At 45.7% G+C, this 17,982-nt stretch overlaps 1 protein-coding gene across 1 annotated transcript in view; it reads left to right on the top strand.

The window, feature by feature from the left end:
* Positions 1-17,982, top strand: part of aopep (aminopeptidase O (putative)) — a 48,367-nt gene that overhangs the window by 9,003 nt on the left and 21,382 nt on the right. The window contains exons 7-8 of the mRNA XM_084468190.1: positions 12,664-12,883; positions 13,703-13,809. Coding sequence (XP_084324316.1) covers positions 12,664-12,883; positions 13,703-13,809 — 327 coding nt within the window. The remainder of the gene's footprint in view (positions 1-12,663; positions 12,884-13,702; positions 13,810-17,982) is intronic.

The raw sequence follows: 17,982 nt of genomic DNA, 5'->3' as shown, positions 1-17,982 counted from the left end.
AACCCCTGCACTGCACAGTTATACTGTTACTGTTCGCCGTGATACCGGATGCCATTAACTTAGCCAGATATGCTTATTCACCTAACAGATGAGCACCATGATTATGGAACAGGCATGCTTCCCAAACAAGAACAAGTAATCGAAACCATAATGAAATGTGCTTTTGTTTCCCTTACATGTGGGTCCTGACAGGGTGTCTGTGTGGCCCCTTGTTCTGTTGACAAACGGTCCTGTCTTTTGTCCCCGTGTTACCATGTGTCCAGAAGAGCCAGTGGAATGTGGTCGAGTGGTGGCAGAACTTGTCTACTGCTGACGCCATTAAGGATGAGTTACTTTTTACGGAAAGAAGGAGAAAAAAACCCAACAACAACAACAACAACAAAAAGAAGAGAGACGTAGAGGGATGATATAGAGGTACAGAAGATGCCTTGAAGGGAGGATGGTCGTTGGAAAAGGGTTTGGAGGAGGAAGACATGGTTGTGATTTAAAAGGGTTAGCCCCTTGGATATAAGTGTGATGAACAATGAGCACAGCAGGGGAAGGCCCCTTGAGTTTTATAAACATCTCATCTAGACCAGGTCATTGTCCCCTGAGTGCCTAAAGGACATTGGAATGTTGTTAAAGCAAGGCTTTACTAGAATTGAGCTTCAAGTGGTTGTTAAGGACGGCTTCTGAGAATATAGAGTTGTGTATGTCTGCATGTTGAGGTACATTCCAGTGGGATACGTTTTTTGTTTCAGTCTTACTTTTCGATTATGATCTCATCCGGCCACGTCATTTGGGTTCCGGCAGGAAGGGCACACACGGCGTTCCACATCCCCCCCCAAGCCCCTCTAACCCTTTTGAAGCCAATATCAGTGCGTCGCTAAGAAACAGACTCAGGGACAAAGCGGAGATTTGCTTTCTCCCAAACCGCCACGTGACCAAATAAAGGCATTTCAGACGCCCCTGGAGGGAGCAGTGTAGCTTTCCGGCGTTTTTTTTGTTGGGAAATGACAGAGTGTTGACACAGGCCTTGTGATGCACTTGTGGGGCAGCGTGTTTGTTCTGCTTCAACACAGCTAGGGCACAACCCCGTGCTTGTTCCTACACGACGGAGAAGCGCACACCTTATTAAAATAATAAGTCTCGTTATGCGACGGAACATTCTGAGCCGCTGATGAACTGGGAAATCCCCCAAGATGTGCTCTTAATGTGGTCGCTTTTTTTTTTAACTTCTGGTTTTATTTACAAACTTGGATCGCCCCCCTCGCTCGCTTGCCCACCCGCCAACTCACTTTCTCATGCTTCTGCTTCTTGGCATGTATTCTTGCAATCTTTCCGGCGTCCTTTTTCACCATTGATATCCGAGCACAGCAAAACAACCAACAGCACAACAACAGCACAAACAAGACACATGCAGACATGTTTAGAGTACATTTCTCTATTTTAATAATAGTAATGCTTTTTATACATTTATTAAAAAAAAATTATAATAAATAATAATTCTATCTCTTCAGGTTGTTGTTAAGAATTTGGACCCGTGGAAGAAGGAACATCTGCTGAATGGAGCCATAGTTATCAGCTAGTTAAACCGGTAGTCTTTATAGGCAAACGATGGAGCCGTATAACTGTCAAGAGACACCACAAGACTTATGCCTGCTGTGCACCTGCTGACCTTTTGTAGTGGTGGAGGATTTTCAGCTTGACTTCAGATAACTGCATAGCTTGTTTATGGGCTAGCAGGAAGTTACCGTCACCAGGAGTCCCTGTTGGGGAGTGGTAGGAAGCTGCGGGGGGCTACCCTTTCAGTGCCTCCGGGCCGCTCCCTGGAGGTCCCTCGTATATCAAGTGAGGTGCTGCTCAACTCGGGTGATAAAAAGTAATGAAACTGGGAAGAAAAAAAACACATTGCATGTTGACCATGTCAAAAACAACATTTAAGATTCTCATTTCACCAGCGTTGTTATCTCTCTCTTTATAAGATAAGCGATCCATGAATTCAGTGCCAACGTCATAGCGCTCCTCTGCGTTATTGTGAAAATTCCACCTCTCCCACTTTGCCCGATAACCCCCCCCTGCCCTCCACCGGTTTATCTGCAATCCCTTTTTCTCATTGCTGTCTCTATTTCTTCTCTCCATACTAGGAAGGCCCTCCGCCCCTTTACCCAGACTCCTCTGCTGTCCCCTGTGATGTCTCTGCGACTTTTCTACCTTTCTTGTCTCCTCTCTGCAGTCTAATCTCCCAAGTAACCCTAGACGTGTGCGACACAGACTGGCGCTTCTCCCAGTGTGTGTGTGTCTGCGTGCATTGGCCTGCGCGAGTATGTGTGTGTCGGGCCCAGGAGACGGCAGTTAATCACATAGTCAAGCATGGGGTGTTTCTTTCTTTTCTGTCTTATGTTAATCTCTCTCTCGCTCTCTCTCTCTCTCTCTCTCTCTCTCTCTCTCTCTCTCTCATATGCCTGGACAGAGGTTTGTTTTTCTAAAGAGACTGCGAATAGAGAGAGAAGAGGAGGGGCTAACAGGGGCCGGCAGGGGGGATGGGGGTGCCATCGGGAGGTTACCTCTTCATTCTCACAGTTCCCCTTGAACGGACGCTTGGCAAGAGGGCAGTACTTGAACTTTACCCTCACTACCGCACACACACAAACCCCAAAAAAGCAGCTGACAGGTAATAGACAAATGAGAAGAAAACAAGGGGGTTTGCAACTGGCCTACAGTGGAGCCGCGTGTATCAATTGTAAATAATGGCCGCTAACGTGATTGTGTGTCGTTTCTTCATATATCCTTTGAAATCGCCGTCTAAAGTGAGCGCGCGCTGGCAGCAGCTGCCATACGGTGCTGAGTTTAACCGTGATACCGGCCCTTGCTAGTGCCATAACTCTACATTAGGCGCTGTGGCAGGACAGGCATGACACAGCAACCCCCCCAACCCCATACTACTGGCTAATGGATGAAACCACAAGGCCCATTACATGCTGTGATGGATGGGTCCATTGTATTTTGGAGGGGATAATGCTGCTATTATTGTATAGTATGTGTAGCCGTGTGTGTGTGTGTGTGTGTGTGCGTGTTTGTCTGTGTGTGTGTGTGTGTGTGTGTGTGTGTGTGCATGTGAGTACGATTGTTTTCCTGTGTGTCTGATGTGTGTGTGTGTGTGTGTGTGTGTGTGTGTGTGTGGCTGTAGAATCCCCCATCCGAAGCACGGGGGTAATTTCATTTGGCCACGGAAAGCCAGACGCCCTAATGTCCGTGGGACCTCTGCGCTGAACCGACCAAAATGAGACATTTGAAGCAAAGTTCGGTGAAGTGTTTGGTGGTAATGCTTCCGATGTCTGGCTTTTGCTTTTAGCCTGGGGAGGGGGGGGGGGGGGGGGGGGGGGGCGGGTATGGTGGGCTGGGGTGCTAAGCTATTAGACCCTGGATCAGAACGGTTACAGTCACACTGTGCCCGCCTCTGATTTATTTCAGGCTTTTAGGCCTTTCCTGACCTCCTGCCTTTTACTCAGACCTCCCGATACCAACTTATACAGTGGAATCACTGCTGGATGAAATCTGAAACCCTAAGTAGGATTCTGTGCTACTTTTGTACGTTGCCTGCCAGGATGCATTCCTTTTGTCTTAAGAAAACAGCGATTTCTGGAGTCTTCTACTGCTCCACAATCTGCCAATAGTGTTGTCTGTTGTCTGTTTTTTTGACCCTATGAACCACAGCATTCTTTACCATCAGATTTTTCTTCTTTGATTGCATTTGCGATCATCGTGGTAGATTTTGTTATAATACACGTACATTTTTGAAATACATATGTACATTTTGTTATACATTTATATGATATGCAGTACATGTCTATATATCATAGGCCCATTTTACCTAAATATAACCCAACCATATGCATGTTCACAATTCCCACAAAGTATTCAGGGCAGAAAGAAGCGGGATGAGGTGAGGTGACACATACATTTTTCATGTGTGTGTTTTTACTTGTTTTTTAACCTTTTGAAATCTGACCTCAATTGAACTGCACTCTCCCTAACAAGTCTGTCACCTTCATATGCTGCCCTGCAGTGACGAACAGTATCAAATCCAAATCCCCACTCTCTCTCCCATTATATAACTGCGCAACAAATATATCTATTACCTTAAAGGTACGACCGTAAAATAATCTTTTCGAGATGCCTTCTTGGACCTTTTTGTTTTCCCGGGGTAAGCCAATAAGCTAATCTTTCCCTTGCACATGGCTGGATGAATACAGCCTGCATGCCAATAGCAGCACCCAGGCAAGAATGTGGGGGACTTCACATAAATGTCATGCAGACACCCCGTGAAGGTTGATAAAGTTATTCATGAGAAGCGGAGCACTACGCTAGACTTCATGACATCATACGTAACGCCGGAGGGGCAATTTATCCGCCGTTACCAGCGGCGGCGACCTAGTGTAGAGCAGAGGTGCTGAGGGACGGCGACACCGGCCTCAGATGTGTTGCGATAACGGGGCGGGGGGTAAAATGTAGGGAGCTTAACGTTGCAGTAACAAGCAGATTTGGGGCTCAACAATGGCATGAAAACAATGTTATGCAAATGAGCTGTGTGATAATCATCCTGTCCCCGGTGGCAAGACGACCGTGGCGTACTCATAACCTTTCCCATAAACCGCCGACCTGTTTATCAGCCCCCCCACGTCTGGGGCCGTGTCTCCGAGAGATAGGCGGCGTTGTGTAGGTCAGGAAGGACACGTCGTAGCAGGGTGATGACTATATCGTCGTGTTGTGCTGCGATTGGTGGTGACGTCGTTTTGAGATACACGCGCGCGTGCGCACACACACACACACACACACACACGCACACGCGCACGCGCACACACATGCACACACGCACTTTAATAGTGTGTATGTTTCTGTTTGTGGTTCTTTATGGCGCTGTAGGTGCATGTGTGCTTCCTTATTGTGTCTGAATTTGTGGCCGAAAGGTGTTTTGTGTGTGTGTTCTGTAAATATTTGTCCATGTGGCGGGTGCAAGTGTGTGCGCTCCCTCTTGTATATTAAGTAGCGTCGGCGGATGCCCGCTCTCATGGCTGGTGTGTTTGTGTCTCATTTCCACTGGCGCATCCGGCTCAGTCCACAATTGAATACAGGCCCTGCAGACTGATTGTATAGTGATTTTATAGGCCTATTATGTTTCCACGGTGATCATGTCATCTTCATTTCCAACCTTTGTTTATCTTGGCTGCTCTAACAAGCCAATTCCCCCCGAGGCGATCAATAAATAGCAATGTATCTATCGCTGTGCGTGTGTGTGTGTGTGTGTGTGTGTGTGTGTGTGTGTGTGTGTGTGTGTGTGTGTGTGTGTGTGTGTGTGTGTGTGTGTGTGTGTGTGTGTGTGTGTGTGTGTGTGTGTGTGTGTAGCTCTCAGAAGGAGCAACACTGAGGGGTTGAAAAAGATGTCAGTACATTGTAACACAATACACAAGCAACCATGGTGCACCTCTAAACCAAGTCTCCCAATATATATGCACTATTAAAAACCTTCATTCAGATGCCCAGGCTGGGTTCCTGTTTTAATAGGAAGCCTATAGGTAACATCCTAAATAAATTTGTTCTATTGGTTCAATATTTGAGAGTATCCCATCAGGCTGTGTCGCTTTCAATTGATGGTGAACTTTGAGTTTTTTTCTTCTTCACGGTTGGTGTACATGGTACCACAGACATATCCTTTGAAACGTTTAATTTAAAGTCTGCACTTAAGTAATTAGGACATTTTCCTAGATAGGTATACAATTTGTACAATGCCTCTTAGCAACTTGGACACAGCCTTTATATCCTAAAGCCAAAAGGAAAAGTAGATTCTTTAAAATATATACTTCAAAGGGAAAGGGCTAATCAGCACCACAATCTTCTGAGCATGATTGTTCAGCAGTAATTGTACTCCCCTGCATTTAGCGCTTTGCTGTTAGAGAGCTGGAGGAAAGTGTGCATCAACTTGGATACAATGCTTATCTATTAGTATTTTTTTCCCCCACCAAAATACAAAATAGGACCAGCTACTTCCACATTATACCAAGTTGGGCCGGACCATTCGTTGCCATAAAAAGAGCCGGTTGACATTCTTTGACGGTTGAGGCATGCTTGCTCACTGCCGGACACATTCCAAATATTTTGAGTCTGATCAGTCTACATGACTCCAAACGATATAATGAACCAGGCTCCGCTTGAAACAATACATGGAGGGGCGCTTTGTGTTTAAACAAGCTCTCGGTGGACTTTTAAGACATTGTTGCTTTGCTTGCTCTCGGTGCTCCCATATTTACTTGCCTTTCTGTTCAGACACAAAAAGCCAGCCCTCATCCCTTAACAAACCTACTGCTCCCCGCGGTGTGTGTGCGTGTCTGTTTGTCTGTGTGTGTGTGTGTGGGCATACGTGTGTGTGCATGTGTGGAGAAAGTGAGTCTGTATTATTAAAAAGTGATATCTAGGGCGATTAGTAATGATTGCCTCAGGCCAGTGCCAAAGTGGTTGAAATTCAAGACGGGGAGAGACTCTAGTTCAATAGCAGTTATGACTCTTTGATTACAATCAACTCGGATATTTCTCCCTGGGATACTTATTTCCAGCCTCTGATGCCATGCGCTGAGCAGCGTGTGGGTGAGGTGCTCCCTTCCCCTGACGGGCCCCTGTACATGTGATCAGGCCCTACATGGAGTGGCATTTGGCCTGGGCCCCCGAGGGCCCCTGTCTGGGAGCCTCGCGCTGATCTGCAGCCAAGCTGGAATGCCAGACATTTGAAGTCAGACTCGCTGAATAAGAATGGAGACGGAGTGCTGGTCAGGAGTTTGCTGAGATAGAGCCCTGTGTCCTGAAATAGGCCACGCCACGGTGTGTCTGTGTCTGTGTCTGGGCCGCTGACCACAGGCCAGCGCCACGGCAACCTACTGCCTGGATGTCTTTAAACAGACATGACTGTGCTCGGTTTCCACAAGGTTTGCTCACGCGTGTGTGTGTGTGTGTGTGTGTGTGTGTCTGTGTGAGGGTCGGCTCCCTGTGGATCAGTGTAGTCTATAGGTACGTGTGTTTATGTGCTCGGTTCTGCAGTCCGCAGCCTATGGTGGTCTCTGCGTTCAAGCTTGGATAATAATAATACATTCAAAAGAAAACCTAAAGCCGTGAAAATCACAGTCTAAAGCCAAACTCTCTATTTCAGTCTCTCACGGACGGACGGACGGACGACGGACAGGCAGACGTTGTCTCATTGCACTTCTCACTCATGCTTACGCTGTCTTTTTCCATTTCCTGACTCCCTCTTTTTCATCCCGTTCCTTCAGCTCATCGTGTCATTTCCTTTTGCGCTTTTCCCACCGCCTCAACCATTTATGCAATTACACACACACACGCACACTTTCTCTTCTCTTTCTCTCTCTGTCTGTCTATCTGTGTGTGTGTGTGTGTGTCTCTCTCTCTCTCTCTCTCTCTCTCTCTCTCTCTCTCTCTCTCTCTCTCTCTCTCTCTCTCTCTCTCTCTCTCTCTCTCTCTGTCTCATGGGGCTTTTTGAGTGGTGCAGATCTGAAATTTGGGATGTCAATTACAGGCCTATGATAGGGCCACTGCTGCATTATGCATGGAGGCGTCCCGCCGGGGAGGGGAGATGGCCTACAGCCAGAAGGGATGGGTGCAAGGATGAAGGGATGAATAATGGATACAGGGAGAGAGCAGAACCCTTTTTCAACCGGTGTCTCACCTCCACATCTGTCTAGTTACCTTGGATGGCTTGTGAGGAGCGGTGGCAGAGAGGGGTGGTTTGTTATTCTATGACAAATTGGCAGATATTTGATATCAAGGGGCAGATTTGAAGGGAATACGGAGGTCCGATCCTGATCCGAAACATGGTCTTAAAGATCACTGATCTTTAAAGTGAAGTTTTTTCAGGATAAGTAACGGGTCATATTTAAACTTTTGGTTGGTTTTGGGTGAGTCAGGCTTATATTGCTGCAGCCGTGTTTTTCCGTGTGTGGGGAGATCCGGGAGGAAGGTCAACCAAGTACAGTAACTTGCTTTGTTTTAGTTTTTCCACATGCAGATAAACGGTGACCATCAGATGGATGTGTCTGTTGACATTGTGTATGTTGTGCACGTGTCTGTGCTGCATGTGTCTGTTGTGCATGTGTGTGCGGTGCATCGCTTTTTAATAATATAGACTCACTTTCTCAACACATGCATACACACCGCACATGCACACACACACACACACACACACACACACACACACACACACACACACACACACACACACACACACACACACACACACACACACACACACACACACACACACCTCACCCAGAGGACCATGTGCAGGCGCTGTCTCTGAAAGGCATCCTTTGTGTGTCTTTCTGTCTTCCTCTTTCTCTCTCTCCCTCTGTTTTCTTCTTACTTTTCCTCTCTCTCTCTCTCTCTCTCTCTCTCTCTCTCTCTCTCTCTCTCTCTCTCTCTCTCTCTCACACACAGACACAAACACACAGGCACTGTTGAAACGGACAACAAAGGCGTGCTTATCCAGTTGTGGACCAACACGATTACGCTATAAAGAAACTAATAAAGCTAATGTTAGCATCCCTTGCTCCAGCGGGAACCTTTGTTTGGGAAATCAGGAGAAACACAGGATTAGATTTGTGTGAGGCGCTGTCTCGGAAATAATGTCCACAGGGCCCTATTGTATGATGTTGACATGTGCTTGAATAAGGACTACAAGCCCGCCTTCTATCTGATAAAACAGGCCGTGGGGAAATATAGACTAGTTGTATTGTTTAGATATCCCATTTGTTTCTGCTCTGAAATTAGCCGTTTGGCACACCCAGAGTGGACATGCGTATTTGCCCGCTGCTTTCTGGCATAATTTACTTAACTTGTATCCATTATTGGGTTATGGAAAAGTATGAAAATAACTCCTCCGTCACTCTGTGTGTTTAAAGATGATAATCTCTTCCCGACGAGATCAGCCTGCTGTATTGTTGCTGTGTGTAACCCAAATGGCTACGTAATGATGATTGATGCTTTTAGGAAGAGAATGTCCTTTCAAAGGTTCTAAGAGTCTAAACTACTCAGTTTTAGCAACTTTGGACTGTGACCTGTCTCTGGTTACCATTTATATAACGAATGCGAAAGAGATGGCCACACAGTGTGAATTCTATGTTAGAGTCTGTGAAATATTAATTATACAAAAAGGTGAAACTAAACTACACCTGTCCCTTCTATGCCATTGGTTTATTATGCCATTATTGTGTATATATATAAATATGTCTATATTTCAGGCAACACTGAAATCCTGCTGCCCGCCTGTGAACGTCTTCCTCTTTGTGGAGTCCTCTCTCCTGATTGGATAAAGTAGGAACAGTTGACTGCAGAATAGGGGGACTGTCAGAATAAAAGGTATTTTAGATGTATTTCAACTAATAAATATCGCATACAGCACCTTTAAACATTGCTTTAACAATAACCTCACCTTCCATTGTATATATCTATGTTATACCGGCCCTTTTAGTTTCAAAATCGATTGTGTAGCTTGACCTAGATTCTACGTGTACCTGTTGACATGTCTGTCTCTGTTGCACAATGCGTAAACCCTCTTAAGCCTATAGGAGCCTTTACAACACAATGTGGTGATCCAGACAAACACAGCCCCCGTGGTGTCCTCGTCCGTCTCTCATTTGATGATGGATCGACAGAGGCCGGTGGGAATGCTAGCGCTGGAGACGGCTTGTCAAACAACGGGGACTTAGTCAGGTGCTGTTATATGAGCACGGCCAGCACGAAGCCATTCATTTACACCTCTCTGACCTGGCCCCTATTCTTCTGTCAAAGAATAGCCTGCCTGCCTCACACAGACACGCACACACACACACACACATGCACACTGGGGCCCCTCAGGGCACGCACAGGTTACATAAGATAGGGGCCAAGGAATGCTTCAGAAAAGTCTTCAGCCATGACTTTGGCTTTGACACAGAGCTGCGATTGGCCCCTTTCTCTGCCTGTGTTGTCTCAGGTTCACAAAAGGAGAACTCCCACGCCCCTCCTCCTCCGCTCATGTCTGATTCGCACACTGCCGGTCGGTTGAGTTTTTTTTGACAGTGTTTGCAGTATGTGAGATCAACCCTGAAACTCATCCATTTTCCGAAATGTATAAATATTTGTATGCATTTAGATTTATTCCTCTTTTATTGTAATTGAGAATTGAAATGACAAATCCTTGATACAAACTGTCATCGGGAAGGGTTAATAGGCTCTTCAAACCTCAAGGACCCCGAGACAAAGGGATTCTCAAGGAAGAAAAAGAAAAACATTTTGGATATTGTACATGCTATTTTAATGAGGGAATATAGTAAATTGGCAATATTTAAAAAGTAACGTTTACTAGTCCTTATATCGTGTTGTATTATTCCAGTCCAGCATGCTATACTATTGGCTCACGGCAGGTTGGCTCACACTTTGTCATACCTTGTCCTCGTTGGCCGTTAAATAGCCGTCCATCGCCACACAAACCTCACACAAACTCTGGCTATTTAAATGAAATCCAAGGCAAATAGTACTTCCGTAGAAACAGGAATATATTGAATTTTCACATATATATATACTGTATATATTTCACATTTTACATATAATCCATTAGCACTTAGCACTTGTGCTAATGCCAAGTTTTCAACCTCATCAATACATAAGCAGGTTCCTTCGTGTTCAATGCATACCGCTGGAGCCCAGATGCCCTATGAACTGCAGTATTTCCTCATTAAACGGGGTCTACATGGAGGCTTGTGTTTGTGTGGGTTGCTGTGATACATTTGATTTGTGGGAGAATGTGTGTGCTTATCAGATGGACATCTGTCAAGTTTTCTTCCGTGCCACTGCCTCCACTGTTCTGATGACTTAAGCGACAAGCAGAATTCCAACACTGAAGTCGATTTTATCTCGGCTGGCCGAGAACGATGTAGTCCTTTGCAGACAGACTTGCTCAAGACTAAATGCGGGGTTTGGTTTGGTCACTAGGCGTTCAATTAGTTAAAACCAGAGGGGTGGAGACGTGGGAAATCAGATCCTTACACAATCTCATGGTGCCAAAATCCTGAGGTACAAGAAGTGCTGAATACGAAACTTGAGTTATTTGTTTGTTTATTTTCTCTGCAATCATGTCATTTTGTTCTTATGAGCTAGCCAAACTCCTGACCGCTTTACGTGATAGTATTCTTGATTCTCATAATCATAATCATTTGTAATAATGGTCCATTGGCTCCGATCCGTGTTAGGGTCCATTTATTCACTGTTTACGAACGTGGTATAGCACTTTCAATCTCTCGCTACAACCCTTGCCTCCCCACTATTGTAGTATACCGTGGCCTTATTATAAATCCTGGCGCTAGATAGTTGGGGTAGGTTTCCTCACCAAAGTACACAACACACAGCAGCAGCAGCCTTTGTAGCTCGGCCTGGAAATGTCAGCAAATAGTAAAAAGGGCTTCTCTGAGATTGAATCCTGTTCTATAGTTCTTATTCTGTCATGATGATGATGCACTCTATTATGCTTTGAGGGTTTTCTACTCGTTTGCGAACATTGTTTTGGACATTTTGAATCCTGAATGGAGCGGTGTTATAGTGGGAGTGCAGGGAACGGTGGATTCTTGCTCAATGTTCGCACAGTGCAGGTAGGGCTGAGGAGACGGCTTTATTAGTAAGCTCTCCATGCTGAACCTCCTCTCTCTCTCTCCCCCTTTCTCCCCTCTCTCCCTCCTTCCCCCCTCTTTCCTTTGAGATGGTAAAGGGATAGGCTGCCACCTCCCAACGCTTTGGTGCCAAGACACACACACACACACATGCACGCACGCACACACACACAAACACACACACACACACACACACACACACACACACACACACACACACACACACACACACACACACACACACACACACACACACACACAGCGGTAATTGAGGGAAGAACCATTAATGTGTGCAGAGTCATGAAGACGCACACATATACCCACAGGCACGCACGCGTGCAAGCATTTGTCCTTTGTGGCGCCATGCAGGCTGTATTCTTCATTGTAATAACAGACAGAGAACCGTCCCTCACCCTTTGATTCTATCACAGGGTGATGCCCACATTTTTGTCTCTGAGGGTTTAGATTTATAGGTAGGAGGCTGTGAATTTGCTCACTGATTTGTTGTCGCTCTTCCATTTTTCTACCTCCTACTCCTCCTCCTCCTCCTGGCCTATTCTTGCCCGTCCTCCCCGGTTATCTCCCTTTATCCGACACCCCTTGTCCCCCTGCAACCCCTGCCAACATCTCTTCTTTCACCGCATCCTACCCTATCTCCTGCTTTCATCTTACTCCTTTCCCCTTCCCTCATTACTCAACTTGTTTCTTACCCCATTTTATTGTCTCTCTCTTTCTCTTTCTCTCTCTCTCTGTATGTCTATGTCTCTCTCTCACTCTGTGGGATTTAGAAAAATGTGGTGTTTCTTGTCACCTAGGAGAAGATCAAAGGGCTCAGATCAAATTATGACATTTTCGTTTTATCTGCAATCTCTTCGTTGAATAAGAAATGTTAAATAAATGGCTGTCAAAAACTAAACTCTAATTTCCCCTGCTTCCCCCCCCCCCTCCTCCCTCTCTCCCCCCACCTCCCCCTTCCTAGCCCCCATATAATCTTCCTGTCTCAGAGCGTGCTGAACGTAGCCGGGGCCAGCCCGAGTGGCGGTGTCCCAGACCGGTCTCTCTTGGGGTCCCGGCTGTGCCACGAGCTGGCTCACTCCTGGTTCGGCCTGGCTATAGGGGCCAGGGACTGGACCGAGGAGTGGATCAGCGAGGGCTTCGCCACGTACCTGGAGGACGTGATCTGGGCCAAAGCTCAGCAGGTATAGGCTACAGTGGGAACACCTGGAGATGATGCCTGCGGTATCCACTATGACGTGCAAATGCGTCAACCCTACGTAGAACTTGGGTAATGTTTGAAGATGTCATATACCACCGCCGATACCCCGTTATATGGGTGCAATAGTGAATCGATACTTTTGCGTCATAGCAATGAAATAATTAAGACTAAAAACTGCTTATTTGATTTTAATTTCATTGTCTCTTTGAGAGACTGTGTGGCTGAACACTGACTGCACTCCCGTTTAGGTTTTACTAGCCGTTGTACAGAAACATTATCTCCCCATGGGGTTTATTTCAGGTAATAGCCTTTAACAACATACTCAACCTCTCCCCCTTACCCCTACTGACCCTTACATGAGTCATGCGTCTCATGCAATTACTTTAGTGGACCACATCTTTTACCGTTTGGTTTCTTTGTTCCCTGTTCTATGATTCCACTGTCGAATTGAAGGTTTTCTTTGTCTGTTTTGATGCTATGTCAGCTGAGCTTAACAAAAATGACGAGATTGGATTCAGACCTCTTCATAATGTTTGTCCTTATTGTTTGAAAAGGGGGGAAATCAATTACAAAATAGGAGGATATAAAGATACGGGAAAGTGTTAACATTGTAATGAGTGTTGTCAATTGAAAAGATCACGTGTAACATTGTATTTAGGAGAACTTATAGTAATTATATAAAATATTACGCAGAAATAACAATGAGTAACACTCATCTTTCTCTCTCTCTCTCGCTCTTTCTCTCTCTCTCTCTCTCTCTCTCTCTATCTCTCTCTCTCTCTCTCTCTCTCTCTCTCTCCAGCTCCACCCTGTAGAGATGGAGGAGCAGGGTCAGCTGAAGGCCCTGCTGCGGTGGAGAAGGCTGTCTGATGAGCTGCAGCACTCTCAGGAAGAGCTCCAGATCCTCAGGTTGGGCTTCCAGTCAACAACAGCCGAATCACAAACACATTTGCACATTTCTGGGCTTTAACATGTTGCTTAGGTATTGATAACTTCAAACCCATACCTACAACACCATAGAAAGCGGTACTAAAGAATATGTTGTTAAAAGGAGGGTAGACTCCAAAAATGAAAAATGTACGTTTTTTTGAAGAAGAAAGCAGCAATGAAAGCAGAGACATGCTTCAGTACAACCCCTAAACAATGGCACATGATTTTCCCTGCACAGCTTCCTCGTGACCTATCATTACTAGTGCTGATACGCCATCACTCCAGGGGTGGGAAAAACCACTGTGTGCTGCTCACCCAGACATTTAGACAAGTAGTGCATTTCCATTCTGGTTGACAGCCCCATTGAGGTGTGACTGTTTCTACGTGACATATTCTGACACAGTGCACACAATTACAGTTTTCAGGCCATTGGCTGCCGTTTATAAATGATGGTCTTTAAAATTTGCATGATGAAGGAATGTCCATGCAACACTCCACCTAAGTGGCCTTTTAGGTGACAAAAACAAAGGGCCATCTATGTGGCATGACAAAGACGAGTGTGGGTGGTGATGGCTGGTTTAACCTGTGCACATTGATTACTCAATGCACAACAAGGTGTGCAGCCTTTCCCGGCCCCAGAGTCCAATCAGTGTGACTCGGGCCGGGTGAGGCTGCTTGAACCATCAATCATCCACACACAATCCACACATGACTTATACGTTCATTCAGACTAGACAGTATCTTATGCTTTTGACAAGAAGAATGTGCACTAAGATCTGTACGATATGTCTGGAAGGTGTTTGAGTCTGTCTGTCTGTCTGTCTGTCTGTCTGTCTGTGCGTGCGTGCGTGCGTGCTTAGTTCCTCCACATGCTAGCAGGGATGCAAGCATTCCATGACTACAGGTGTGGCACCTGTTGAGACACGGAAAAGCCAGGGGAACTGTGCTATCATGTCTATGGTGGGGTTAAAACACACACGCCCACGCACACACGGGAACCGTTCTTCATCCTTTCTTGACAGGCTAAGACCCACAGCCGTCCTGTTTTATCTGGGCTGAAATCACAATGTCACGGGTGGGGGTGGGGATTAGGTCTTTCAACTCTGGCAGTCAACTGTTTGAGGTTGGGAAGTCCACCTCCCCCTTGCCCCCTCCACCAGCACGACCATAGCCCAGACTATCTTGAGTTCATATTGAGGCAAAATATGCAGCACAGAGAAAATCAATATAGAATTGATTTCTTGGCACTTTCGCAGGTCGCTAGACACTAACTGTGTCCTACCCTAATGACTTGTTCTTTGCACATCTGTCATCACCTAACAGACCCTCATTAAATCCTGATATAGTTTTTGGAGTCGGTTGGAAAGTAAAGTGTCGAAAGAGTCTTGTACGGATAGTCTGCATCTGATCTAGTCAAAAAGAGTGCTATATTAATTTTTTATATGCTATATTGATACAATGGTGTATTTCTTTCACAGTGTAGTTTCTTGTCAATGTAACTTATATATATATATATATATATATAGCTTTTATTAAATCAGTTGTAACGAAATAATCTCATGAATTGGAAGCTGTTCTGTATCACATTCTCATAGCTACAGCTGCTGCTTCAACGACGTCAAGCACTCTTGAAGAAAAGTTTAGGAATATTTCACTGACGTCTTACTTGCACCGGTTACCATGGCGCCCACCTTTATTAACCTGTTGTTCTGCTTCTATTTTTAAAGCCTCAGAAATAATCATTAGCACATTATTAGTTTATCTAATTTCCTCCATTGCATACGTTGTCTGCAATTACTGAATTCATTATCACAACAAAACAGGCTTACTATTTATAAGTTAATTGTCACGAGCCTCTCCAACTCCAATACCCATTTCTGTGTTTCCCTGCGTGTGACATGCAGTTACATCAGTCAGTGCGTTTACATGACACTCAAGATAGTCGAATTATTGGCTTAGTCCAACTATGATTGGATTATTAAGATGCATGTATACACCTTAGTCGAGCTAAAATCAAATCGAATTGGGTTACTCATAGTCGAATTAAGACCCCTAGATAATGCGATTCATAGTCGAGTTAAGCGTGCATGGATTGGATTATGCGTTGAATTGCGTTCTGCGCATGCTCGAGATCTTTTCCCGGGGCCGTGAGCCCGAAGTAGAAGGAGACGATAGTCGTGTTGTTGTTGTCGCCGTCGGAAAACGAGAAATGGCGATTTATTCAAAAAGGTGGCGCAGAAGATGAAGGAAGCCGGTGAATGTAGTTACCCCTATAAGAATTGTGTCCCGGCCGCGGGAGCGCGCATGGCATGCATTCATTAAAGGTGGAAGCACATAGATACTACGCTTCGATTTCACCCAAGGCTGAATTAAAAGTACATGTTTTTCTAAATGTGGGTCATCAACGAGGTTGTAAAGTAGTAACTTCGGGCACATCTGTCAAAATAAATGTTTTTTTCTCCGTGTTTACGATCTTTAGTCATTCATTGCGCCACGGCGGGGAATGCCATATGCGGACGGGCGGCGGAGGGGCTGCTCCGGTGGGAGAAAGATGTTTTCAGTAGACAGCTGTCAACTCACTTCGGATAGGCGATTTATTTAAAAAGCTGGCGCAGAAGATGGAGGAAGCCGGTGTCGTGCCAATGTAGTTACCCCCTATAAGGAGTGTATCATCATCAACATGCATTCAGTACACACTACGCTTCGATTTCACCCAAGGCTGAATTAAAAGTACATGTTTTAAATAAATAAATGTTTCTTATCAACGTGAAATAACTACAATCTTTATTCATTCATTGCGCCGCGGCCGAACTGCAGGGGGTATTCTCTGATATTATGAATCTTACAGACTGCGTCGGGTTCTCCGACTCTCTGGTACTTCCACAACAAGTAAAGACTCCTAGTGGGGTTTATCTCGCCCATGGGGGAAAAAGGAATTGGGGGAAATTAACTTTGGCTTTGATTCTCTGAAGTCCAGATTGAAACGAACATGGAGGAGAAAGCGATGTTTCAGCAGACAGCTGTCAGTTCACTTCGGGTCCATATCATTTCTCCGACTCTCCATTGTTCCGACCTCTCGGTCGTATGCAGACTCCTACGCCGGCAGAGCAGCCGGAGGAGTCCGCATACGACCGAGAGGTCGGAACAATGGAGCGTCGGAGAAATGATATGGACCCGAAGTGAACTGACAGATTTCTACTGAAAACATATTTCTCGAATGCCGCCTGAGTTTGTTGTTGCTGGTGACGTAAAGAGGTCAACCGGTGGCTCTATTACCACTAGTTGAAATGGGCACAGCGCCACCTATTGTTCTGGGGCATGACGTGCTTCGGCCAATGAATCGATTTACTCACCGCCATGTATACCCGGACAATTGCAGTTGTCCAATTGCGGAGCATAGTCAAACTATGGCTTTAATAGGATTAAGCTGTGCATGTAAACGTACTGAATTACCACTGTGTTGATAACTGATTCTGTTCACCAGTGTCCTTGTTGCTGAAGTTCCCCAGTGTCTGCCCCCTATCGTCAGTTATTGTTGTTTGTTTACCTGTTTGACGGCCAGTAAATTCCTGTTACCTGTTAACACTAGTGAGAGTTTTTTTCCCCTTCTGCGATTGGTTTCACCCTTTGCATACACCTGACAGAAAAAAAACTGACCACAATGAATGCAGCAGGGGTTTCCCCACGATCCTCACTCCCAAATGAGGGAAGGCTGGGAAGAGGCCCGGGAGCAACAGGGACGCCTGATCAACTCATCATGGAAGAGGTGGCTGTGGTGTCCTTCTCTTGGGCTCAGCATAGCCTCCTTCCTGGGCAGCCTAGTCTCCCTCCCGAGGCAGCACAGAAATCTGGCTAGCTAGCAATATTCCTGAGCTGCCTAGCCACGTTCCAGAGCTAGCTAGCCATATTATGAGCTGCCTAGCCATGTTCCTGAGTCAGCTAGCCATATTACCAAGGTGACAAGCGTCGTTCCCGAGCTAGCTAGCCATGGTCCCGAGCTGCGTAGCTATGGTCCTGAGCTGCCTAACCATTGTCTCAAGCTAACTAGACATATTCCTGAGCTACCTAGCCATGTTTCTGAGCTGGCTAGCCTGGTTTCTGAGCTGCAGAGCGATGCTCCCAAGCGTCCTAGCTTCTTCCCTGAGTTTGATT

Source organism: Micromesistius poutassou (assembly GCF_964030765.1).
Source record: "Micromesistius poutassou genome assembly, chromosome: 5".
NCBI classification, from domain to species: Eukaryota; Metazoa; Chordata; class Actinopteri; order Gadiformes; family Gadidae; genus Micromesistius; species Micromesistius poutassou.
The sequence above is the reverse complement of the archived record's forward strand: the minus strand, read 5'-3'. Positions and strand labels throughout refer to the sequence as shown.